The sequence below is a fragment of the Phyllopteryx taeniolatus genome, chromosome 1, assembly GCF_024500385.1.
Source record: "Phyllopteryx taeniolatus isolate TA_2022b chromosome 1, UOR_Ptae_1.2, whole genome shotgun sequence".
NCBI lineage: Eukaryota > Metazoa > Chordata > Actinopteri > Syngnathiformes > Syngnathidae > Phyllopteryx > Phyllopteryx taeniolatus.
Window position 1 is genome coordinate 33,291,839 of NC_084502.1, and position 27,042 is coordinate 33,318,880.

A 27,042-nucleotide genomic window follows, 5' to 3' on the forward strand; every position below is an offset into this window, starting at 1 on the left:
ACTAATTTGAGAGCGAGAGTTTATTATGCTTGCCACTGAGTCACATGACTGAATCATGTCCGCTGATTTGGCGAATGAGGACTTTCATGCACTTCCTCCTTTCTCTCCTCCTCATATGCCGTCGATGCACCCGTTCGTTAGAGACGGTATGAATACTCAATAATGTAAAATTGCACTTCGTTAAAGCAATGTTCACAATTATATCGAAGGTGACATACAGTATATCGCCCACCCCTAACCAAGACAATCTGCTGGTCACTGAGCACAACATGCTGGATAGGATAATTAAAAGCTTGACTCTTGCTTAATTGGACTGTTAGCCTATATTAGAGGGGTTTCATTAAATCTGTGTGTACCTGACCTGATACCTATCCAGGGGCCTCAAGTACAAAGACTTGCGTAGATTTCCTACAGAAACATGGCGTACGCTCAAATCCAGAAAATGCCGGATGCACAAAATTATACAGATGTATGAATCTGTGCGTACGTATCAATCCAAGCACATTTCCTTCGTACATCCCAATCAACGTAGAATTGAGCGCACATGTTGGAGTAGCCGACCCCTCCCTGTCCATAGCCATATTTAAATATGCAAATCCTATCAAAATGAACCCTGCACCTGAGATCCCGTTCTCTGCATGATCAGAAAAAAAGGAAAATGAGAAAGGTAATGAAGAAATATAATTTTTCTGAATGTGAAGTTTCTCAATGAAGTGGAGGTGCGCAAGAAAATCCTCTTTCTCCGGCGTTAACAAGTGAAAGAGGAGTGAATGGGACAGCGTGTGTCCGGTTGTCAATGCTCTGGAGTCAGAACAGTGCACACACGCTGAACTAAAAAAAGAAGTGGTCAGACATTAACGTGGATGTGAAGCAGAAGACAGCTGCCCACCGCCAGTGTGTGGCCAAAACAGGCGGGAAAAACTGGCGCGGAGGGCCTCACTCTGTTCGAGGAGAGAATCGCTGCAATCGTGGGTGACACCACTCTCACGTGGCTGACTCTGATTACCCCAAGATAATTGCCATGTATTTTTATAACTTTTATGAACAAATGTGTTCATAAAGTAACCTACACTCAGCCCTATGAGATAAAGCTTCATGCGTAAATGTTGTATGTATGGTATTTGTAATAAATGTTTTGAATTCAAATAGAAGCACATCAGCATATCAAAGAGGAAATTTTGACTCCTGTTTGATTAGTCAATTATTTTAATACACAGGAGAGGACACGCAGTCACAGCCACGTGCTACATGTTCAGGGGATTCGTCCATTGTCCCCGGTGTCTCTAGTGTCACAGACGCCGAGGATTCCTCCAGCGTCCCTCACTGAGAAAAAGAGTCCTTTGAATTAAATTAATTTGAACACGTACATCGGTTGCACATGATTAAAATGTGTTGAATTAAAATTTTTCTCATATAAAAAAAACAAACAAACAAAAAAGTCATTTGAACAGATCTTAATCATGAGCAACCGATGTAAATGTTCAAATTAAATTCAAAGTATTATTTTTTTCAGTGCTGGCATCACTGGTGTCAGATGCGGAGGATTCATCCCCCGTTCCTGGCATCTCCTCCGGCATCCCCAGCGTCTCCGACGCAATTACACTCCAACAACCGGCTGCTGCTGCCCGCCCGACTGGCCGAACACCCCCATCCCCATTTAAAAGCAAGCATGACCTCCTAACCTCCTTTGACAACATCAGGAAGCTTGTGTGTCCCCGCAATTGTGAAATCAAGAAACAATGATGGCAAAGAACCTCACTTTGGTTCAAGGGGTTGTCAAGAACCTAGTCATAACGGTATTCCGTGGCTATAAAGTCTACACACTCCTATTCAATGCTTTTTTTGTGTGTGTGTGATCTAAAAAAATTAGACCAAGATAAATAATTTCAAAACGTTTTCCACCGATGATGTGTCCGATAACCTGGACAACTCAAATGAATTAAAACAAAAACAATTTGAGAGGGAAAGTAAAAATAACTGCCTGAAATAATGTAGGATGTGGGAAAATGTGGGGAAATGTGTTATGGTCAGATGAAACCAAGGTTGAACCTTTTGGCTCTAATTCCAAAAGTTATGTTTGGCGCAAACAAAACACTGCTCATCACCAAAAGAACACCATACCAACCCGGGGAAGTTTGGTGATGGTGGCAGCATCATGCTTTGGGGTTGCTTTTCTTCAGCTGGAATTAGGGCCTTTGACAAGGTGGCGAGAATAATGAACAGTTCGCAATAGCAGTGAGGGCTAGCACAAAAATTTCTGCTAGGAAGAAAAAAAAGTCAGGAAAAGTCTACTAGAACATCTGAAATGTATCTAGGGTTAATCAGAGGAACTTTAAATGTGGCAGGTGTGTGTGACTCCAATTTAACATGACTCTAAATTGGTTGATTCTAAACTCAGTCACATTCCAGTCATAGAAAGGTGTGCAAATTTGTGCAACATTATTTTAGTTGTTTACTTTTACTTCCCCTCTCGAACATATATATATATATTTTTTTTTAAATCAAATTGAGTTGTAAGGTTAATAGGCCACACTGAGGGTGGCAAAAGTTTTTAAATGATTTATCCGTTTTTCATGTCTGGCATTTGGGTGTGTAGACTTTTTCCATTCACTATAAATCAGGAAGGTTCGATTTTATGTACAAACCCCAATTCCAATGAACTTGTATATAATGTAAATAAAAACAGAACACAATGTGCAAATCAACCTATATTCAATTGAATACACTAGACTTTACACCGATCTGATCGGCCTGATCGGTATCGGCTGATAATTAGTATTTTATGCTGATCGGCTTTAATGTCATAATTCGCCGACCCCATCAATGACGTCATTCATCGGCTACGCATAAGACATTTACTCTGCATTGCCATCTTGTACAGTATATTTCAATACAAGAGCTGATTTAGTTTTAGCCTTGTCGTGTGTCTTTTGATGTAGTACTGTAAATACGTGACAGCCAATAAAGTTATTTACAAAAAAAAAACATGTCAGCGTTATGGGACAGACAACATGTAATCAGACTACAAGACAAATTTGGTCTTTCACGATTGCACTATGTCAGACTACTGCAATAAAATCTTGTATTCCGATACCACCGCATCCCGTTTTTTACGATCACTGGGCTTTATCTTGTCAACTCAAACACGACCAGATACACTCGTTAACATGGCCAGGACAACAACAATCGATCGAGTCATATGTATTATAAGAACCAAATGGGGAAAAACGTGTGCTGGTGGTCACCGGTGCTCAGGAGAGGACTTTAATTCAAGGCTTGCTTGAGGTATGTTCACATACTTTTAATACGATACGGCAACAAAGTAGGCAGGCAACAAAACGTACTGTAGCCTAGCAACCTAGTGCTAGCACTAACAGTTGTACCGGCGTTCTTTCAAATCATGCTCTAATGTTTCGGTGTGTGTGTGAAGTAATTTAATTACAAGAAAGCAATTTAATTACTGTAAGTTAGCACCCATTATTTCTGTCATGTTGTAATGTTGGTTTGACCTGACTGATTAGAATACATGGCCTGAAGATATTTTTGAAGCTACGCAGTATATAGTACACAGTACTACGCAGTATATAGAGTAAATGAACAAGTCAATTAAATAGGCACATTGCTCCATTTTGTGATCGGATCGGTGGTTGTTTTTTATTTTATTTTATTTGATGCCTGCATCATGTTCCCAAAAGTTGGGACAGGAACAAAAGAAATTGAGCAATGGTTAAAAAAAAAAAAAAAGACCTTGTTTGGAACATTCCACAGGTGAACAGGTTAATTGGAAACGGGTGAGTATCATGATTGGGTATAAAAGGAGCATCCCCAAAAGGTTCAGTTGTTCACAAGCAATGATGGTTTAAGTTTATCAGTTTGAACAGTAAATATCTTGTCTTTGGAGTGTATTTAATTGATAATAGGTTGAAAAGGATTTGCAAGTCATTGTACAGTATTGTTTTACGTTTTACACAACATCCTAACATAATTGGAATTAGGATTTGTATATTGTGTCAATTCAAAACAGAAGCTATGTAAAGTCATAAATTCACTGTCGGATGACAATCTTGGAAGTCAACTTCATGATTTTGATATTTTACCACAATGACATTCTCCTGCATGTACTGTTAAATAAGTCTAAACAATAAATTGTATCAAAGACGATATCATATTGTATCATTTTACAAGACCATGTGAGATGTAGTGCATAAAATACATGGAGACAATATTTATTATCATTATTATATTATTTTTGTCTTTAACGTCGCTATTACTTAATTATGTATTATTATTTAAGTTGCCCTATTTTTAATTGCTTTTTCAATGTTTTATTTTTATAGAATGTACAGCACTTTGTGTGGAGCTGTGGTTGTTTTAAAGTGCCTTATAAATAAAGTTGAGTTATCAGTGTTCCTCACGTGTTGTTGACAATCTGGATGCGTTCTCTCTTTCTGAATGACAAATCAGAGGCTGTTCGAGACTCGTAGTCATACAATGCCACGAAGGTTGTTACGCCTCCTGTGTGGAGAGAAAGCTTTCATTACAGTGGTACAGGGATTATTAATACAAAGGACATACTATATAGTTGAACTTCGTATGATGCCCCTGAGGATATACAAATCCAAATTTTACAGTCTGCACTGTCATGTGTGACATCACGAGAATTGCCAAGGTAACTCATGGCAGCTCAATTCAATGAGCTTTCATGGATCAATTTGCATGTTTTGATTACGCTGGCTTTCTGGCGACAGTTATTTCAAAAGGAGTAGCCCATAAAACATTATTTGTTATCAAAGTTAATGTATTGTTCAGTTTCTTTTTAAATATACTGTATATAATGTATGAAAATTAATACAAAAAAATGTTACTTAAAACATCACCTGTGCAGTTTTATAATGGTAACAAGTTCACTCTGGAACTGATTTTTTCGTTTTTAAACAATTTACTATGGTAACATTTATTTCAAGCTTAACTAGCAACCCAGAATGGATTGTGCTCGACACTAAATGTTCAATTGTATGCCATAACCACACACAATAAACCACAAAGAAAAAGACTGCAAAAGCTTTTCACCTGCGAGTGTGATTCTACTTGAGGAGGAGTTGTGGCTACTGCTGTCCACGCCACCAAACAGGGACAGTTCGGCCTTATGACTCATGGAATGGTTGCCAGCGAGGCCTCCCTCCACATTGGCGCTACGACTGGGAGTTGAGGACTGCTGAGCAGAGTTCAAGTGGTGACCGCCAGCCCCTCCCCCAGAGCTGAGGTTGGCATTGAGGCTGATGGTGCGTGGACCAGCCTCCTTGGGCTTACTTTTGGATCCCCCCATTGTGAGGCCTGGAGGGCATTGAAAGACAGAGAGGGGTGGGGTATTGCAGGGTGGGAATGAGGTGATGATTGAAGAATATGCAATCCACTGTAAAACATGACTTTTTAAAATCCATCCATCCATTTTCTACCGCTCATCCGAGGTCGGGGCGCCGGAACGGTAGCTTTAGCAGGGACGCCCAGACTTCCCTCTCCCCAGCCACTTCATCCAGCTCTTCCGGGGAGATCCCGAGGCGTTCCCAGGCCAACCGAAGGATGTAGTCTCTCCAGCGTGTCCTGGGTCGTCCCCGGGGTCCCCTCCCGGTGAGACGTGCCCGGAACACCTCACCAGGGAGGCGTTCGGGAGGCATCCGAATCAGATGCCCCAGCCACCTCATCTGGCTCCTCTCGATGTGGAGGAGCAGCGGCTCTACTCTGAGATCCTCCCGGATGACCGAGCTTCTCACCCTATCTCTAAGGGATAGATATTTCGGCCGCTTGTATCCGGAATCTTGTTCTTTCGGTCACAACCCACACCTCGTGACCAGAGGTGAAGGTAGGAACGTAGATCGACCGGTAAATCGAAAGCTTCGCCTTTCGCCTTAGCTCCTTCTTTACCACAACAGACCGATACAAACTCTCACTGCAGACGCTGCACCGATCCGCCTGTCGATATCCCGTTCCATTCTTCACTCACTCGTGAACAAGAGCCCAAGATACTTGAATTCCTCCACTTGGGGCAGGATCTCATCCCCGACCTGGAGAGGGCACGCCACCCTTTTCCGACTGAGGACCATGGTCTCAGATTTGGAGGTGCTGATTCTCATCCCAGCCCCTTCACACTCAGCTGCGAACTGCTCCAATGAGAGTTGAAGGTCACGGCTTGATGAAGCCAACAGAACCAAATCATCTGCAATACTGCAATACTGAGGCCACCAAACCAGACCCCCTCTACGCCTTGGCTGCACCTAGAAAGTCTGTCCATAAAAGTTCTAAACAGAATCGGTGACAATGGGCAGCCTTGGCAGAGTCCAACCCTCACCGGAAACGAGTCCGACTTACTGCCGGATATGCGGACCAAACTCTGACTCCGGTCGTACAGGGACCGAACAGCCCGTATCAGGGGGTTCGGTACCCCATACTCCCGAAGCACCCCCCACATGACCCCCCCGAGGGACACGGTCGAACGCTTTCACCCTTCCACATGTAGACTGTTTGGGCGAACTCCCATGCACCCTCGAGGACCCTGCAAAGGGTGTAGAGCTGGTCCATTGTTCCACGGCCAGGACCAAAACCACACTGCTCCTCCTGAATCTGCGATTCAACTTCCCGACGGACCCTCCTCTCCAGCACCCCTGAATAGACCTTACTTGGGAGGCTGAGGAGTGTGATCCCCCTGTAGTTGGAACACACCCTCAGGGGGACCATCACCCCAGTCTGCCAATCCAGAGGCAATGTTGCAGAGGCGTGTTAACCAGGACAGCCCTACATCTAGATCCTTGAGGAACTCCGGACGAATCTCATCCACCCCCGGGGCCTTGCCACCGAGGAGCTTTTTAACAACCTCGGTGACCTCAACCCCAGAGATAGGAGAGCCCGCCTCAGAGAACCCAGACTCTGCTCCCTCATGGGAATGTGTGTCGGTGGAATTGAGGAGGTCTTCGAAGTATTCTCCCCACCGGCTCACAACGTCCCGAGTCGAGGTCAGCAGCGCCCCATCCCCACTATACACAGTGTTGATGGTGCACTGCTTCCCCCTACTGAGACGCCGGATGGTGGACCAGAATTTCCTCGAAGCTGTCCGGAAGTCTTTCTCCATGGTCTCACCAAACTCCTCCCATGCCCGAGTTTTTGCTTCAGCGACCACCAAAGCTGCAGGCTTGGCCAGCCAGTACCCATCAGCTGCCTCAGGAGTCCCACAGGCCATAAAGGCCCGATAGGACTCCTTCTTCAGCTTGACGGCATCCCTCGGGGATTGCCGCCACGACAGGCACCAACCACCTTACGGCCACAGCTCCGGTTGGCCACCTCAGCAATGGAGGCGCGGAACATGGTCCACTTGGACTCGATGTCCCCCGCCTCCTCAGGAACATGAGCACAGTTCTGTCGGAGGTGGGAGTTGAAACTCCTTCTGACAGTGGATTCCGCCAGACGTTCCCAGCAGACCCTCACAATACGTTTGGGCCTGCCACGTCGGACCGGCATCTTCCCCCACCATCGGAGCCAACTCACCAACAGGTGGTGATCAGTTAACAGCTCCGCCCCTCTCTTCACCAGAGTGTCCAAGACATGTGGCCGCAAGTCCGATGACATGACCACAAAGTCGATCATCAAACTTCGACCTAGGGTGTCCTGGTGCCAAGTGCACGTGTGGACACCCTTATGCTTGAACATGGTGTTCGTTATGGACAATCTGTGATGAGCACAGAAGTCCAATAACAGAACACCGCTCGAGTTCTGATCGGGGGGGCGTTCCTCCCAATCACACGCTTCGAGGTCTCACTGTCATTGCCCCCAGCAGAACGATGGAGTCCCCAGCGGGAGCGCTCTCCAGCACCCCCTCCAAGGACTCCAAAAAGGGTGTGTACTCTGAACTGCTGTTTGGTGCACAGGCACAAACAACAGTCAGGACCCCTCCCCCCACCCGAAGGCGGAGGGAGGCTACCCTCTCGTCCACCGGGGTGAACCCCAACGTACAGGCGCCGAGCCGGGGAGCAATAAGTATACCCACACCTGCTCTGCGCCTCTCACCGTGGGCAACTCCAGAGTGGTAGAGAGTCCAACCCCTCTCGAGAGGACTGGTACCAGAGCCCAAGCTGTGCATTGAGGCGAGGCCGACTATAACTCGTCGGAACTTCTCGACCTTCTCATCTGGTCTAACTATAGGACCCATATTTTTCCATAGTCATTAAGTAGTGACCCACTTAAACAGAAATTCATTTTTCAATAGTCTTTAACATAAATAGAGGTGTAACCGTAATTTATCGTGTATAATGCGCACCCATGTATAATACGCACCCCCAAAGTTGACCTCAAAATTCTGGAAAACCCTTCAACCTATGTATAATGCATTTTTACAATGCATGATTTTGCTTATACCCATATGATCAAAAAATGTGAATCAGTATTATCTGTATTTCAAATACTTATTTCGAAGTTAAGCACTTTATTTTAACACATAATACCTTTTATTTATTTGCTCTTATTTTGAAATTCACAGCCCTACTTTTATTTAGTAAATGAGAAAACACACAGTTTTGCCCATATGTTTGATTACCCAGGCAGAATTTGTAAGATGTGTACAATTCTTTAAAGAAAACATGAAGGACCAGGCGAAACAAATTAAATTTTATTTTAATGGGATTCAAATTCAACTGTCAAGCAGTTCAGAAAAGCATTATCATTAAACTAAACATAGCCATAAAGAAATTAATGATGGTTGTTGTTCAGTCTGTCATATTTAAAAAAAAAGACAATATTTCACAAATTCTGCCTGGGTATGTTAACTTATGAGCACAATTTTACATATATGCAGTTATATGTACCCGTCATATTGGAATGAAAGTGTACAGCTTTTTCGTAACCTCTAGATGGCGGCATACATTTATAAAATGGGAAAGTCTTTTCTTATTTTCTCCTATACCTGTATGTAATGCGCACTATTGACTTTGGCCAATTTTTTTGGGGAAAAAATGCGCATAATACACGAGAAATTACCTCACTAGGTTTGCAAGGGTCTTGCCTATAACAGCTGACTCTGGGCGAGAGGCATGGTACAGCCTGAATTGGTCGCCAGCCAATTGCAGGGCACATATAAACATACAACCATTCGCACTCACCTTCACACCTACAGACAATTTAGAGCTCCCAATTAACCTACTATGCATGTTTTTGGGATGTGGGAGGAAACCGGAGTATCTGGACAAAACCCCAGGAGAACATGCAAAATCCACACAGGCAAGGCTTGATTTGAACCCAGGGCCTCAGAACTGTGAGGCAGATGTGCTAACCAGTTTACCTCCGTGCCAGATTGGACAATAATTGATAAAAATAACAACCCATGTGGGGACTGACCAATAGTATCGATCTGAGAAAAAATATTAAATTTATCAAATTTGGATATGGAAGGTTTCGGCCCGACAGCAGTGAAATGGGACATTATTCCTAAAAAGAGGACTGTGGGCAGTGGAATAAGTCATGCACTTTAGTAACCAATAGTTTTCTCTTAATTTATTTCTGATGGAGGATTTTAGAGGTGTATGAAGTGCTCATTCCATCTTTTTTTTTTTTTTTTTTTTTTAAAAGAAAATTCCACAAAGATAGTGGCCACTTGCCACATTGCTAATGGAGTCTTTGTTAAATTACTCCTCTCCATTAGTCATATGATAAGGACAATGTAGTGAATGACTGTGACCCAAAATCTGTTGTGTTCTTCTAATCCTGAAATCTTAAAGAAGTTTGGATGAAAATTGTGACTAGTACAAAGATGACAAGGTCAATACACTGATTTTACCTGAGCAATACTAGCCACGTTGCATCAAAGATCACCCAAAATCAATGGGTTCTTGCTTTGGAATAAGAAAAAAAACAAAGACCCAATAAGAGTTTTTACAATTTGTGAGGTTTATTTATTTAAGAGGTTTTACGCTACTCTGCAATTAAGAGAAAATCGATTTTTAAAGAAGTGCTGTTTTGTAGTTTGTTTACAAAAACAAAACATAACTTCGTAAATAAGTCTCAGAGTGAACATTTCTAAAAGTAACACTGTAATCCATTGTAAAGCCTGAAAAAAGTCACTTGTGAAAAGAGCAGACAAGTGCATGAGTATTTATTACCCAAATAATGGTGCACCACACCTCTATTGTTGCATTTTTGTTTACAGTGGTGTGTAACAATACATTAATTACATCAATGTATCAATTTATATTCCAACGATCCAACTGGATCGACCTGTGCTCGGCAAGTTAGCCTTCCGGATGAAAATATACTGATTTGAAACATTTTAAAAGGTCCTCAATCGATTGTATCGGTACTCGGAAATAATTGGATTTACGCACAGCAGACTTTATATGGAGGTGTGTATGTGTCGTATTTCCAAGAAACACGTTTGTAATTCCTTTTACTTGGCTTTATTTTTAAGTTAGCACACAGCAGTTAGTACAACGCTACCTTCTTCTTCATCTCTTTTTTTCCTCGTGTCCTATTCTACATCCCACATCGAGTCACTTGTTTCCGTAGTGCCCCTAGTTAGACAGAGACACCACAGTATGTGTGTGTGCTGTTTTTTTAAGCCCTTATATTGACGTTTAAGACACTTGTTTGTCTGTTGGTTGTAAGCTGAGAAGGCAGTGAGCAAAATATTATAAATCTGCATGCGTGTGTGACTCACCTCGTCGTGCACGTTGAAGCCTTTCAAGCTCGTGAGCTTAGCTTAGCTCGCTATCCGCTAACATAAAGGCGCATTTGTGGTCAACACATCGCTCAGCAGAGATCAAATGTGAGTGAAAAAAATGTGATTATCGTGTGAAAATGCTAAGAGCGTTGCTGAATGTGCGAACAAGTGCTGCCGTCGAATAAATATTTGTACCTTTTAAAACAAAGAGCATAGTACGAGTTGAAACTTTGTGGGACAAAAGAGGAGAACATCAACTACAGGATGCTGTTTTCAAGCCTCAGTTTGTTTGTTACAAAGAGCACGGGCCTCATGTACAAAGACTTGCGTGGATTTCCTACTGAAACATGGCGTACGCTCAAATCCAGAAAACGTCGTCCGCACAAAAATATCCAGATGTATGAATTGGTGCGCATACATGAATCCAAGCACATTTCCTTCGTACAACCCAATCAACGTAGAATTGAGCGCACATGTTGGAGTAGCCGACCCCTCCATGCCCACGCCCACATTTAAATATGCAAATCATGTTTAAATGTATCCTGCACCTGAGATCCCGATCTCTGCATGATCTGAAAAAAAGGAGAATAAGCAAGGTAATGAAGAAAAATATTTTTTATGAATGTGAAGTTGCTCAATGAAGTGGAGGTGCACAAGAAAATCCTCTTTTGGCACGCTGTCCTCCGGCATTAACAACAAGCGAAAGAGGAGCGAATGGGACAGCGTGTGTGCGGTTGTCAATGCTGTGGACACACAGGCTGAACTAAAAAAAGAAGTGGTCAGACATTAAAGTGGATGCGAAGCGGAAGACAGCTGCCCACCGCCAAAGTGTGGCCAAAACACGCGGAGGAAACGGCGCGAAGGGCCTCACGCCATTCGAGGAGCAAGTCGCTGTGATCATGGGTGACACTGCTCTCTCAGGGGTGGTGGGAGGACACATGGCTCACTATGATCACCCCACAAGGTTAATACCATGTATTTTTATAACTCGCGACACATTTGCTCATACAGTAACCTACACTCAGCCCTATGAGATGAAGGTTCATGCGTAAATGATGTATGTATGGTATTTGTAATAAATGTTTTGAATTCAAATAGAAGCACATCAGCATATCAAAGAGGATATCAAAAACTTTGACTCCTGTTTGATTACTCAATTTATTATTTTAATACACAGCAGAGGACACGCACACTGAAAAGAGTCCTTTGAATTTACTTAATTTGGACATGTACATTGGTTGCACATGATTCAAATGTGTTAAAATCACGTTTTTTTGGAGAAGAGGGGTAAATAGTGTCATTTTAACACATTTTAATCATGTGCAACTGATGCATGGTTCCTGGCTTCTCCTCCGGCATCCCCAGCGTCTCCGACGCTCCAACAACCAGCTGCTGCTGCACCCGTGCAGACTGATAAACAGTCATTTGAATTTACTTAATTTGAACATATACATCGGTAGCACGTGATTAAAATGTGTTAAAATCACAATTTACCCCTGTTCTCGTAAAAAAAAAAAAAAAAAAGTCATTTTAACACATTTTAATCATGTGCAACCAATGTACATTTTCAAATTAAGTAAATTCGAAGGACTCTTTTTTTCAGTGCATGTGGTTGAGTCACAAGAAGCGATTGGGAGTGCAATAGGCAGCATAAATGATCACCTTGATCAATTAAGAGACCTTACAAATATGAGTGATTCATTAAATACACTGGTTAACAAATGAATTCTGAGTCCTTGGCTCGTTTACATTGTTGAAATCAAATGTTGTCTGCCATTAATTGTTTATCAGTGCATCATGTGTCTCTGATGTGCAGATTTGTTATAACAGTTTCCCAGCATCACCTCTAAGTGTCGCCAAAGAACCAACAGCTGCAGAAACGTGCGTACGCCAGCCATGAAGTTGCCGTGAGGCACCGCACATTTCCACGGTCATTTCACTCTTGATACATCTGAACTTTGCCGTGAAAAAGAACGTACGCCACGTTTTTGTGCGTACGCACCTTTTATACATGAGGCTCCAGGTCTGTTACTTGTTTACTAGCTCTAAGTTTTATTAACACTATTCCTAAAAGCATTTCCTTGTGGTAACCTCACCGTGCTTAATTTTTAGCCATTAGTATTTGACTGTATAGAACAGGGATTCTCAATTTTTTTGGGTCCCGGGACCTCTTACAGTGGAGACATTTTTCCCAAGGACCCCCTCATAATTCTAACACCAATTAAACATCTCTTTGAGGAAAAAACTAAGTGAACCAATAAAATAATAGCTGAAATAATATAAATAACAATTTGTTTTCTTCTGTTTTATTGTAAAGGAATGCCCTACCTGGAAGAAGAGATCAATGGGACAATTCCTAGATAAATAATAAAATAAAATAAAAAAACAGCAAAAGTACATCAGGAAAATCTTTAAATTTAATGACAATTAATTTTACCTGACTCCCTTAAAGAAACAACAGGAATCCAGGAAATTTCACCTGCGCTGTATTTATTTCAGTCTCACTGGTTGAATTTTTGGCTATAAAGTTAGTGAATCCATTTCAAACCACTGAATCATTTCGGATCGTATTGTTCGAAATGAACCAATATCGTTCTTGAATCTAATCGGCAAACACAAATCGTGATACAAATTGAATCAGTGCAAAAACAAATCGTGACACCCCTTTACACTATCATACTTCTTCAAAGTGTAAAGTTACGACACCACTGATGTGTCCACAGAGTCACATAACTTAAAGACTTCACCCTTCAAAAACTCATACGTACAATGACTAAAGCTACTCAAAAGATAGTTTTGCATTAGACCCAGAATGACAAGCAGTTGGTGTGTAGCGTTACTTATCAAGCAACATCATCAACTACTGGGCTGGCATGCATTTTTACACTTGTTTTCGCAGGCCTCTGTGAACACTATGTAAAATGCAAAGATGAAAAAAATGTTGCTGTTTTTTACATTTCATTGTCTGTAAGCATATCCTAAGAGGGACTACACCTTTGGACCTCAGTTACATCTGCCACCTTGTGTTAGACACAGTAAAGGACAAGGATGTGATGGGCAAAAAAACCTATAGAGCTTTGACACTGAACTGTGGAGAAATAACAATAACAAAAACCTATTTGCTAAAAGCCTAAAGCCTTTTGTACGCCACTTTCGAAAAATATCCTGTGGAAAAATTCCTGATAATACAGAAATTCAAATAATCCATCAATTTACTATACCGCTTTCCTGCACTGGGTAGTGCATAGAGCCCATCCCAGCTGGCTTCGGTTAAAAGGCAGACTCCACCCAGTCCGGCCGGACTGGTCACCAGTCAATCACAGGACACATGTAGACACACACAACCTTTCACACTCACATTCACAGCATCACTGAGTGGGAATTGAACCCACACTGCTGACATGGAAGTCAGATGAGTCAACTGTTACTGTTACTGTTACACTCACATTCACAGCATCACTGAGTGGGAATTGAACCCACACTGCTGACATGGAAGTCAGATGAGTCAACTGTTACACCATCAGTCATTCCAATTCAAAAACTGTAATTGATTTGATCATTTATTAGATTGTAGGGAAAGCAATCAGAAAAACTAGAACACCATTCAGTACAGCAAAGACCTTCACCAAGGCCAAACCTGGTTTGTTGGATATAAATTGATTTACATGCATTCCAATATAAGCTTTTGTTTTCTAATTTGTACTTTGGAATAAATATCTATTTGGTTGCTCTACAGTGAAGTCAGTTCAGTTATTTAAGTGAAGGTTGAACTTGACAGCTAAGGCTGGCTAACATAATAGACGCCAAGCTTTAAAGGTTCATAAAAAATTACACACAGAGCAGTTTTGGATCAGTGCATCTTTTTTCTTCTTATTATGCTTTATATAGCATCCATGAAGGAGCTGTAATCACAGTTTAGTGTGGGAATATGATTACACTAATCCAAAGAAGCGTTATGGTGGACAGATATAGCCACAGGGAGGTCTGCTATGAAAGGCACATTTTCAGAGAAGGCCCGGGACAGCTGATTTAGGAGCTGTTGTGACAAGTGGGCCCATAGGATGCTCGGCCTGCCGCGCATACCATGCATCCCTTTCATTTCATTGCAATGTCTGCTTCACTCAAGATCAACTCGTACTTGATGACGAGAAGTCTGAGTCACGTACTGTTTAATATGACATACTGTAAAATGTGTGAAATTAAGAACTTGGACATTCGAGGAAGCTTCTTTAACAGAAATAAATTACCAGAAAACTATCAATGAATTGTATTTTTTTGGGTTATCTTTTTGAATATTAATTAAGGACCTATAAATAGAACATAAATAGACTTTTAACCCAACTCGATCATTTACTTGGCAGTGCATTTGCAATAATGCCCTCAGGTCAGCGAAATTATGTGCTGGGGCGGAAAACAAACCGCTTTCCAAAACTCCTTTATCCCCTCTGCCATAAGGTTGCTAAATCCAAAGAAATGAAAAATAAACTGAGACTCAATCATTCTGCAAGTTGTTCGGCTGTACAGTCACTGGTTACTGGTTGTCGTTGTTTTGATGTCATTATTATTAGTATTATTTACTTAGTTAAGCTTCCTTTACTGTATGTATGTATGTATATGTATGTAGTGTATATGCAGTGCTGGGGAATCATTAATTACTTGTAACGAAATTTTTATTTTTTTTAATGTAATTTTAATCAATTACATTACTGGGGGAACATCCATCCATTTTCTGAGCCGCTTCTCCTCACTTGGGTCGCGGGCGTGCTGGAGCCTATCCCAGCTATCATCGGGCAGGAGCCCTGAACTGGTTGCCAGCCAATCGCAGGGCACATACAAACAAACAACCATTCGCACTCACACCCACACCTACGGGCATTTATGAATCTCCAATAAGGAATAAAAACAAAAACAGGACTTTTGTCCTCAATGTACAAACAAATACACGCAATACAGTATGACAGGAACAATGGTAGAAGGAGCTTGCTAACTTTGCATTCCTTGCAGCTCTGGCTGACTATATTAACAAAATATTTTATCTCATCTATTCTTATATTACATAACATAATACAAATAATTTCCCTAGTAATCCATTTTACAATGATGTACTGTATTACAAAACAACCAGAGAACACATTCACTCACCCATTTACACAGTGTCCCTGAACGCACCTCGCGCACACAGGCTGCTGCAATGTGCCTGCCGAATCTAAACATGAATGGCGGTTGTCAAATACGGCGTTCATCTCCGATATATGAAGGTTCGTCTATAGCTTCTTCAGCCGGGTTTTGTCCTGGAAGTCCGTAATAAAGGCTGGCACTTTTGAATGAAAATGAACTGTAGTTCAAAAACTGTTCATAGATGGCAGAATGAGCGCATTCTCAATGACGTTCAGGCAAAAATTAACTAAGTTCAGTGTACTTTCGCACAAAATATGAACTAGTTCATGAACTTCCGTTCAAAGGCTCCAGGCCATTCACGACCCAAATGAGGACAAATGGCAACAATGTTTTACTCCAAGAAATTGTTATTCCAGCAAGTCTTTTTAAAAAAAAAAAAAAAAAAAAGACTTATTTAAACAAAGAAAAGCAGAATTATGGAATGGAAACGCAATATTACGTTAGTCTAGCTCACTAATTCTTCCTGCTTTGATTTCTACCGCGACTTGTTTCAGCAAATGAGTTCGTACTGAACTAACTGCACTCTCCCCGCTGGTTGAAAAATTAACTGTCTCAATTTCTTCAACAGTCACTAACTGCACAACTTTATAGACAACCAGTCACGCTCACATTCACACCTACGGACAATTGTCTTCAATGAACTTAACATGCATGCTTTTGGAATATGGGAGGAAGTTGGAATACCTGAAGAAAACCCACACAAGCATTGGGAAAACATGCAAACGCCACACAGGAAGGGCCTGATCAGAGATTTAAAAAATGTGAGGCAGACATTTTAACCAAGACTACACCATGCTAACCCCATAATATTTTCAAACTGAAGCAATTTTAACAATCAAAAACTGAACTGCCTTGCTTAAGGAAAATGTTTTATGACTGCTGATGACCATTTCCATTATTTCCTATGGGAAAAACAGTTTCAAAATTCGCTGACTGCCTTTGAAGATAGAGGGTCCAGTGTAAATCTGACAACATAGTCTTTTCTTTGCATTTCATTTCCACACAAACCTTTTCAGTTCACTGCAGAAGACACAAAACAATCCTGTAGCTTGTGGGCTGTCTGGCTTGAAAAGCATGCAGGAAATGCAAATAAATGAAGACTAGCAATATTGCGTTTGGACGGAGCGGAAGCAAGATTTGCATTATCGTCTGTTAGCGAATAACGTTTGCCTCATTCTGGCCTAATAGGGCTTGAAGAAGAAGCTACAATGGAGGAAGGATGGGCTGCACAAGAATCCGTGGCAATATGTTGTTGCTTGGTTGGGGAAGGGTTTGCTTAATTATGCATAAGATCTGGCAAAGAGCGCCAAATCTTTGGAGTCTTCAGGGCATTGGTTGACTATGAACAAGTCTTTCACTGCTTGGGGTCCCCCACCTACAAATGTTTTACTTGGACACTCAACCTGAAAAAAAAAACTAAATTACAACCTTCAATGGAATACACACACACACACACACACACACACACACACACACACTAAAACTCACAGCCCATACCACCAGTCCAGATTTGTATAATCTTGGCAATTAAGTCAACAGCTTTCTTCATCAATTTGTAAAGATTCTTTTCATCTATCGGGGCATCAAAATTGGTCAAACTTGCTTCAGATGTTTTTTTTGGTTTTTTTTGTATGCAGACTTAATGAGAAGATATTACCCGCTGTGAGGATGAAACAAAGTCAAGTCAGACTGACAGATGGTGAAACTTGTGAAGAGGCAAGTTTAGGCAACATTGATTGAGACAGTTAAACCTCTGAAGTTAAACGCCAGTGGTGGTAAAATTTAATCAACCCAAAACTAATTTTGACCCTGACCAGATCAGGGCGGCACGGTGGACGACTGGTTAGAGCGTCAGCCTCACGGTTCTGAGGACCCGGGTTCAATCCCCGGCCCCGCCTGTGTGGAGTTTGCATGTTCTCCCCGTGCCTGCGTGGGTTTTCTCCGGGCACTCCGGTTTCCTCCCACATCCCAAAAACATGCATTAATTGGAGACTCTAAATTGCCCGTAGGCATGCCTGCGAGTGCGAATGGTTGTTTGTTCCTATGTGCCCTGCGATTGGCTGGCAACCAGTTCAGGGTGTACCCCGCCTCCTGCCCGATGACGGCTCCAGCACGCCTGCGACCCTTGTGAGGAGAAGCAGCTCAGAAAGTGGATGGATGGATGGATGGACATCAGAATATCTCATAAGAGTTCAGTTTTCAGTTAGCATCAAACGTTTAACTCTGTGTATGTGTCTTTTGTTGTTTGTTTGGCTTAGTTATTCCAAAAGAAGGAGTCGACTCAAGGGGTGAGACTCGGACTCGCATTCCAACACTACTACTAACATTTGTTATCAAAGACTGAGTGTTAAAGTATAAAACACATTTTTACAAATCCGAATTCAATTATATATAAATATAATTAAAAGCAATTGGTGCCTTTTGTTTTTGGTTGAAAGGTTGAAGTTGAATGGTGTGTTTCATTGTAGTTTTCAGGATGTACTAATTAGTTATACAGCAATAATAAGAGGAAATGAATAGCTCAAACTACTGGATAGGCAGTTGTTTTTGCGGAGACTGCCTAAAGTTACACATTTATATTATTTTGAAAATAAATCCTAGAACATTTTTGGAGTACATTTCCTTATTTTTGTGTCATGAATGAGACAAATAATATAAATTGCAAAATGTCAGTCACAGTTGTGGCCCATTTTATCATAAAACACAAAGTAAAGAAAATACGTTTTAGAAATGAAAACCGTCCACAATGCAGTCGTTATGGAAGTCACATTCTCGCTACTTTAACAAACAAATGAGGTTCCTCCTACGACTAAATGAACCGCCAGTTGAAGTGCAGATAACTCTGGTTTCATGGCGTCTATTTGCATAAGCACACGTCATAAGCGGACTAGCTGAAGTGGAAGCAACAGACTAGTTTGTCAGCTTGTTCTTGTGGTCAAAATGCAAACGGACAAGCTTACGTTTGCCTTTGGATTGCTGCATCCAGGCGGGACAAATCTGGTCCTTTTTAGTATTTATCTGTGGAGTGCTCTGTAGAGGACTGGCCAAATCATGGGGATCACAGATTAGGAAGTCTGTGCATGTGTGTGTGCATGTGATCCTCATGTCAGCCCACTGCATGCATTCCTTCATCTTAATACCCTCCATGTAATTACAAAACTACTGGGTGGAGCGGGGGTGGGGAGGCAGGCGGGCTTCCTTGGTCACCACCTTCAATTGCCACATCCAAAAGCTCTTGTTCGCGTCCTGATTATCGGCATGTTTTTCCTAAGCATACTTGCCAAACCCTGCGACGACATTCCAACCGGGCCTGCAGACAAACACTGTCTTTGCAATGACATGACTGGATAGACCAGTCTGATGGGTGTCAGAACTTCTCTTTATCCTGTCTCAACAAATAATGACTATACACTAGCAATGGTCCAAGTTAAATGTCACCAAGTTCCCTTATTCTCCTCACTGAACCAACACACAGGAACTCAAGACATGTTTGGACAACTAACATTTACACCCACACAGCTTTCGCGATCACCTGTGCCGTCACTAAAGTTAAGTAACTCAACGGTGTGTCTTAAATGTTCTTTTTGGTACACAGTCTCTTCAACTTGCAGCACACTCACTGCATGGTTTTCTCAAGAAAATTTAATTATTGGGTTAGCTGGACTGAAAGTGGACATGTAAACAAGTTAGCCTGACTCTTATTGTCCATCCATCCATTTTCTGAGCCGCTTCTCCTCACTAGGGTCGTGGGCGTGCTGGAGCCTATCCCAGCTGTCATCGGGCAGGAGGCGGGGTACACCCTGAACTGGTTGCCAGCCAATCGCAGGGCACATAGAAACAAACAACCATTCACACTCACAGTCATGCCTACGGGCAATTTAGAGTCTCCAATTAATGCATGTTTTTGGGATGTGGGAGGAAACCGGAGTGCCCGGAGAAAACCCACGCAGGCACGGGGAGAACATGGAAACTCCACACAGGCGGGGACGGCGATTGAACCTCAGAACTGTGAGGCTGACGCTCTAACCAGTCGGCCACCGTGCCGCCGACTCATATTGTATTAAATTTAATTTCTCATCTGTTGCTTCCCCCCCTGTAGTCCCAGCTCAAATAAGCTCTACTTGCTTCAACAGGCCTCATTCACCTTGGTAGCTGTGAGAAAATGTAATGATAATGCTTTTCTGAAATGTTTGACCGTTTAATTTGAATCCCATTAAAAATAAAATTAAATGTGCTCACGGGACAAGCCGAAAGGAAAAGAAAAAGAAGAAGAAGAAGAAGAACTGTTTCGCCTGTTCCTTCACGTTTTCTTTAGATTTGTACCCATCTTACAAATTCTGCCTGGGTAATGAAACATATGAGCACAACTGTGTGTTTTCTAATTTACTAAAAAAAAGTAAAGCTTATTTCAAAATAAGAACAAGTAAATAAAAAAAGAAAATATTACGTGTTCAAATAAAGTGCCTCAGAATAATTATAACTAACAAAAATACAGATAACGCTTAATGTTTTGATCATATGGGTAGAAGCAACATCATGTATTGTAAAAATGCATTATACATGGGTAGAAAGGCTTTCATGAATTTTGAGGTCAACTTTGGGGGTGCGCATTATACACGAGAAATTACGGTACGACACTTTTACATCCATGGCTGGATTTACAGTGCCCAATTCAGACTTGCACACTTAATACAGGAACTAGCAACCTTCAGAAGACCACTTGTGTGTACTGATCACAGGAACCAGGGTTTAATTATGTTCTGGGGAACTTTATCGAAACTCCAAAAAGTTCATGATTAGGAGGTAGTGCTTTCGAATCAAGAATTTTGGCCTTGGTAAATATAATTGACTGAATGATTTCTAACCACATTTAAATACATACATAGCTACTGGCGCATGCACACATTTTATGTTTGTGAAAAAATACTGAACTCAGAATTTCCCATGAACAGTGGCAAGGGAAAGTATGGGAACTTTTTGTAATTTTATGGGTTTCTCAATTAATGTGACATGAAATGTGTTCTGATCTTCATTAAAGCCAAGGGTATTATGTGTTCTGATCTTCATTAAAGCCAAGGGTATTAACACATAATGTGTCTAAAATTATAAAGGCTTTGTTTTTCTGTTTGTATTAATAGACAACACCCCCCCAGCAAAAAAAAAAAAAAAAAAAAAAAAAAAAAAAAAGAAAAATCAAAATGCTTGTATGTGAACGCTTTATAAGAGCCAAACCCGATACATCCGATTCACTCCGTTCCAACTTCGACATGGTCGAAAAATTCACACCTCGCGTGGCATTACTCATCTATGCCGCAACAGTTTCACATTATCCACAATTCCATGTTTTGCGCCAAAAAAATGCGCATTCATTTCCAATGGCACATTCAACAAAACAATTGTAATTATTTGCCCCTTTTAGCAATAAGTAGCTTTGATAAACGCTATAAATATCAATACTCCACATTATAGTACAGAGGCAATGTTCGGTAAATTTATATCCTTTGTTGTTCAGAGTTCCCAAGAGGAGAGGACGGCTATTGGTGACCGCGGCCGACTGAAACCCCTACATCTCTGGGTAGCAAAGGAGGAGGTACGCTAGGTACTGTATAATAGTCACATGATTTGTACACACTCATTGACAGGGGGAGGGGCAATCAAGAATTGACTAACGTTCCGGTTCTCCCGGAATCGTTAAAGTTTTAAAATTTCGGTTCCCAGTTTTGATGCCTAGTCCACAGACCCCCAAGAAGTGGCGAAAACTAATGAAGAAGTGGCAAAAAACCAACAAAGAACGCGCGCGAAGACGTGCAACGGTGGTGGCGACGAACAAAAGTGCGTGTTAACTTTGTTAAAATTAATTACCAGTCGACACTTGGAATAAGATTATATTGTGCAAAGGAGGCTTTCACGATGTGCAGCGTCTGACGTGCTCCCTCCCGCTCCGAGCCTCTCAATCAATTGGGTGCCGTGTGAAGTTACTTCTCGTGCCAAAATGCTGAGTTCCGGTACCCTTCAAAATAAAAGGCTACAAGCTTAAAACAGGAAGTCACGTTAAAACTTGCACATATAAACCATTTGACGATAAAAGAGTCACAAATACCGATTTTAACAATGCTATTTTTAACTTTTAGCTGAAATATTAATTAATGACTTAAGTCAATTGGGTTAGTTCCACACACATTGCCTTTTAGTTCATAGGTTTGATATTGATACTTGTTATAAAGAACCCTGAGTCAAATGTTCATTTTAGTCGATGCTGCGGGCTGCTAAAAAAATTGATGTTCATAATTTCGACACCCTTTATTTAAACCATACCAACTTTTTTGACCCAGCCCCGTAAAAGAATCAGAATCGAGAATCGTTTGGAAATGGAATCGAAATAAGGAACCGGAATCAGGACCGGTATCGCTCAAATTCAAACGATGCGCAACCCTACACACAAGCACGTTTTTAGAAACCGTAAAGCACAGGTGAGAGCAAATTGTGTCAACTACCATGATTCTTGCTAAAAATTGGACCAAAACTTCCAAATTGTCATATGTAAAAAATGTTGAGCTGCCGCAAAACCATTGTTACCAAACCCATTTCTTATAGTAACTTGACGAATAGTTGAACATATTATCCTTGACTTGTGCTTTCAAAACAGGTTATCCATCAATTTGTTGAATATGTATAGTTAATATGATGAGCCAATTAAACATTTCCAGTCATAACGGCCAATTGTAACTACAATGTGGCCCGTGACAAAAAATTTTTAAAACGCCTGTGTGTAAATGTGTACAAGAATGAAAACAGAAAAAAAATTGTACCGTATTTATTCATTAATTTTTGTTGATGGGACGGTATGAGGGAATTTTATAAAATACTTGTTTCACCGGGTTTTATCTGTGGACATCAGTAAGGATAGATGCAATATTTTTAACAATGCAAAGCCAGTTTCACAAACACAAAATCTAATCAGCATGTCATGCTGATTAGAGAGAGTTGGCAGACTGACTTTAGAGTCATCCCATCTTGTGATAAAGAAATTTATGCGGCGTGAACCCAGCTCCATGTTTTGACGTCCACCACGAAACATTTGGGGAAGCTCCTCTGACTCTTCAGCCCCTGATCAACAAAATGGTGTCTGCCATAACTGCAGACACATGACAAATCTCATGGACACCATCTTGAATGAGGGAGCTTTATGCAGTGGCAGACTAATGTGGAATGACAACAGGACAGCTGATGAACTTTGTAACCCTGGAGAGAACAACAGAGAATTCCACCAATGCCGCCTATCACCAATATCTTGGTGATCATTACATAGGATTCAGACAAAGCAGACAATGAGGAACCACATTTCATATTTTCAAAGCATTGCTCCAGTAAACGTGCATGTTATATTACTTTAGAAATATTTGTTGATCCATTTGAACCTTATTTTATTTACCACACACACAAACGCACGCACATGCACACGCAGTTTAAAATTGAAATAGTGGCAGGTGTGTGTGGATTCCCATATATTATTATTTTGGAATTATATTTGACGTTCATGCTCTGATTTTTTTGAATTTTTTTAAAATCAGGAGTTACTCACGAGTTACTCTTTACTTGAGTAGGTTTTTGACTGAGTACTTTCTTAATCTTACTCAAGTAAATATTTGGAGGACTACTTCTTACTTGAGTTATATTATTGTAAAGTAAGAGTACTCTTATTTGAGTACAATATTTGAACCACCTCTGGATATACGCATGGTTCAATTACGTCATTCAAAGAGGTTTGTCCGGTGTTCCAGCACTGGCTCGTGCCACTCCAATCTTGATCGGGCAGTGTCTTTCAGAAAGAATCTCACATTTAGATAACTATTAAATGCATTTCACACACAAGCCTAAATACTTTTAAAAAAAATAATAATTTAAACATTTTTAATCAGATTTCGACAAACGTACAAGTAATCAAAATTACTACAAATAGACCGGACATCATTGAGAAATTAAAACAAATGTCTTTACTCAGTAATGTCATGAAGTATGGACATTTATAATTACATTATACACATTTGTACATTATTATTTCTTGAGACAGCCATAAGGTTGAAGTAAAACTCACCTTGGCCTCAGCTGAGTTGATTTGGCAACACCTGAGTACATCATCCGGCCTTAGCTGTTCTCAGACGTGTAATTCCATTTTATTTTTATTGGTTAATTTGACCATTGACCGGTCAGAGAGACTCTTCTGAGACTCCTGACACTCTCTTCTGTAACAATAGTTGACACTTTTTTTCTAAGGCGAGCTTGATGGATGCTTGCATAACTACAAAACAAACAAAAACAAAATGTAAAAACGGAAAGAAAAAAATAATCTCTATATATCATGTAATATAAATGAATACGTATCAGGAAAAAATACATGAGAAAGAGCTCAAAATGATCTGACAGTGAAAATATGCCAAGCAGACGTCAATACAATAATAATATTCCGTTTGTCGTGCAAGTGCTTTTACGTTTTATCCTTGAGTTGCATTTGAAGTCAAAACAACTAGAGTGCGTTACATTTTCCATCTGTGCAGAAGCAAGCATGTTTGCAGCATTATCTGTGACAATAACAATAATTATCTGGGATTTGTTTTAACAACAATTCCTCTACAACAAAGTGAAGCATAGTTTGCAAAAATGTGGCTTTCAGACATGGCCAGAGTTAGCTTTGTCTCATCATAAAGTTGACGCACAACTTTATCACTACAATAAGAGCGGGATTAATCGATGTACCTAAGCACGAACGTCTTCATCATAAATATAAAGACCATGTTGGCTCATTCTCATACACGCTGTATGCTGCTCTTTTGTTGTTGTTGCTACCACTAGGACAGGCTGCTATTCAAGTACAACCTTTAGTTGGTAGAGGGTTATTGTCACGCTAAATGACCCTGTTGCCCCTTTTTTGTTGAGGTTTTTCCAAAGTACCTCATTCCAAACCCACACTGTTACCTTTACAGAGCGGGATGAATCTCCTGTGCTGCTCCATGCTGCTATTAGCACCGATTACAAAGGGGACGTTCAGAAATTTACTCCAAGCGCGCTCGATACACTCCGGAACGTTTGGAAACTCAAGAGCGTTGTTGGAGTCTGCCCTTCGGTTATTCACAGCGCCGCTCTGACTGAGGAGACAGAGTGGCCGGATGTTTACAGGCTGAACTGACACATTCAATATGGCGGAAGCACTGACGTATCCCTGCCAATGGCTCGTTCCCAAATTCATAGAAATTGGAGTGCGCGCTGCCACTCTGAACACTACCCAAAGTCATTCCGACAGCAGCTATGGCTTGTTATAATTCTCGCTACGGTATTGTCAGCGAACGATGCTATATGGCTAAACTAGCTCGTGCCACACACAAGCGTGGCTGTATAACACTAATGCTACCGGTTCAAAGTTATATTTTTGGGGAATGCACAGTCAATTGAAAATACAAGCATGTGATATACTTACCCGTCGAGTAGAAATGCTCCCATGTCCATCAAGTCCTTCTTAGGGATACTGAGTTGACTCCAGCCACCTCTCAAATAGTAGGCCCAATGTGTATCCTAGATTTGTTTCTCTCTCTATCAGATTCCATCTGTTTAACCTTTCTGGTCTCTTCGCTCTGCTTGTTTTTCCTTGTTTTAGAAGACCCAGTTGTTGGCAAACGAGGGATAGCCGTCGAAAGCCTCCGCATCCATCATTGTTCCCAGGGCTTCCTTCTCGCATAAATGTGCGTACATGGGAACATGATTGATACACTCCCAGGCCAAGCCTCCAGTCTGTACAGTGTCTATTTGGACAATTCTATCGGTCACGGAGCCTTTCAAATTTAATAATAAAAATTGTATTTGAGGCATTAGATGAGGCCGGAGAGGGATGAGTTTTCAAAAGATCATTTAAATAATAATAAAGAATGTTTTACGAAGTTTTAACAAATATAACAAAAAAGTGTTTTTTTCCTTGACTGGTTACTTCACCTTTAATATTATTTTTCCTCAGCACTGGTTTTCATCTTGGAACTCTGCCATGCAGGCTGTTTTTGCACGCTCTCTTTCTTATGGTGGAGTCATGAACACTGACCTTAACTGAGGCAAGTGTGGCCTGCAGTTCTTTGGATGTTGTTGTGGGGTCTTTTGTGACCTCTTGGATGAGTCGTCACTGTGCTCCTGGGGTAATTTTGGTCGGTCGGTCAATCCCGGGAAGGTTCACCACTGTTTTATATTTTCACCATTTGTGGATAATGGCTCTGAGTGTTGTTTGCTGGAGTCCCAAATCTTTAAAAATGGCTTTATTACCTTTTCCACACTGATCTTACTTTCTTTCTCATTTCTTCCTGAATTGCTTTCGGTCTCGGCATGATGTCTAGATTTTGAGGATCTTTTGGTCTTCTTCACTTTGTCAGGCAGGTCCTATTTAAATGATTTTTTGATTGAGAACAGGTGTGCCAGTATCAGGCTTGGGTGTGGCTAGAGAAATTGAACTCAGGTATAATAATCCAGTTATGTTTCAACAGAGAGGGCAATCACCTTTTCACACAGGGTCATCTAGGTTTTGATTTTTTCCCTCCCTTAATAAAACCCTTCATTTAAAAACGACTTTGTCTTTGACAAATTAGATTTGTTTGATGATGGGAAACATTTAAGTGTGACAAGCATGCAAAAAAAAAAAACGAAATCAGGAAGGGGAAACACTGTTTATACACACATACACGCACACACACACATGTATATAAATAGGGTGGCATGGTGGGTGACTGGTTAGCGTTTCTGACTCACAGTTCTGAGGATTTGGTTTCAAATCGGGCTTCGCCTGTGTGGACTTTGCATGTTCTCCCACTTCCTGTGTGGGTTTTCCTCAGGTACTCCATTTTCTCCCACATCCCAAAAACATGCATGGTAGGTGAACTGAAATCTCTAAATTGCCCGTAGGTGTGACTGTGAGTGCGAAGACGTTCACAGCAAGACCCAGTGGCCTACGAAGCAGCAGACTCGCTAAGCAGCTCAAGCCGACAGACGAGCAAACGGGGGCGGTTTAGCCACATGCGGAAGTACAGTTGTCACGATGGGCTAACAGCTAAGTAACAACAGCTAAACCTTGCAAACACCGCACCTACCTATCTTCCTTTCCAACGTTCGCTCACTGGAGAATAAATTACATTATATCC

General features: G+C 41.2%; 1 protein-coding gene across 9 annotated transcripts in view; it reads right to left on the bottom strand.

Annotated features, from left to right (window-relative positions):
• Nucleotides 1-27,042, bottom strand: part of src (v-src avian sarcoma (Schmidt-Ruppin A-2) viral oncogene homolog) — a 66,972-nt gene that overhangs the window by 25,236 nt on the left and 14,694 nt on the right. Inside the window, exons 1-4 of one of the 9 annotated variants that reach the window (XM_061790257.1) lie at nt 23,970-24,173; nt 21,737-21,884; nt 5,071-5,334; nt 4,416-4,515 (exon numbers count right to left, since the gene is read on the bottom strand). In XM_061790257.1, the coding sequence (XP_061646241.1) occupies nt 4,416-4,515; nt 5,071-5,326 (356 nt within the window). In that variant the 5' untranslated portion in view covers nt 5,327-5,334; nt 21,737-21,884; nt 23,970-24,173. Of the gene's footprint in view, nt 1-4,415; nt 4,516-5,070; nt 5,335-5,456; nt 7,574-13,917; nt 14,062-21,736; nt 21,885-23,969; nt 24,174-27,042 lie in introns of those variants that run through there. The other 8 variants (XM_061790248.1, XM_061790204.1, XM_061790212.1 and 5 more) reach the window with 8 other exon arrangements.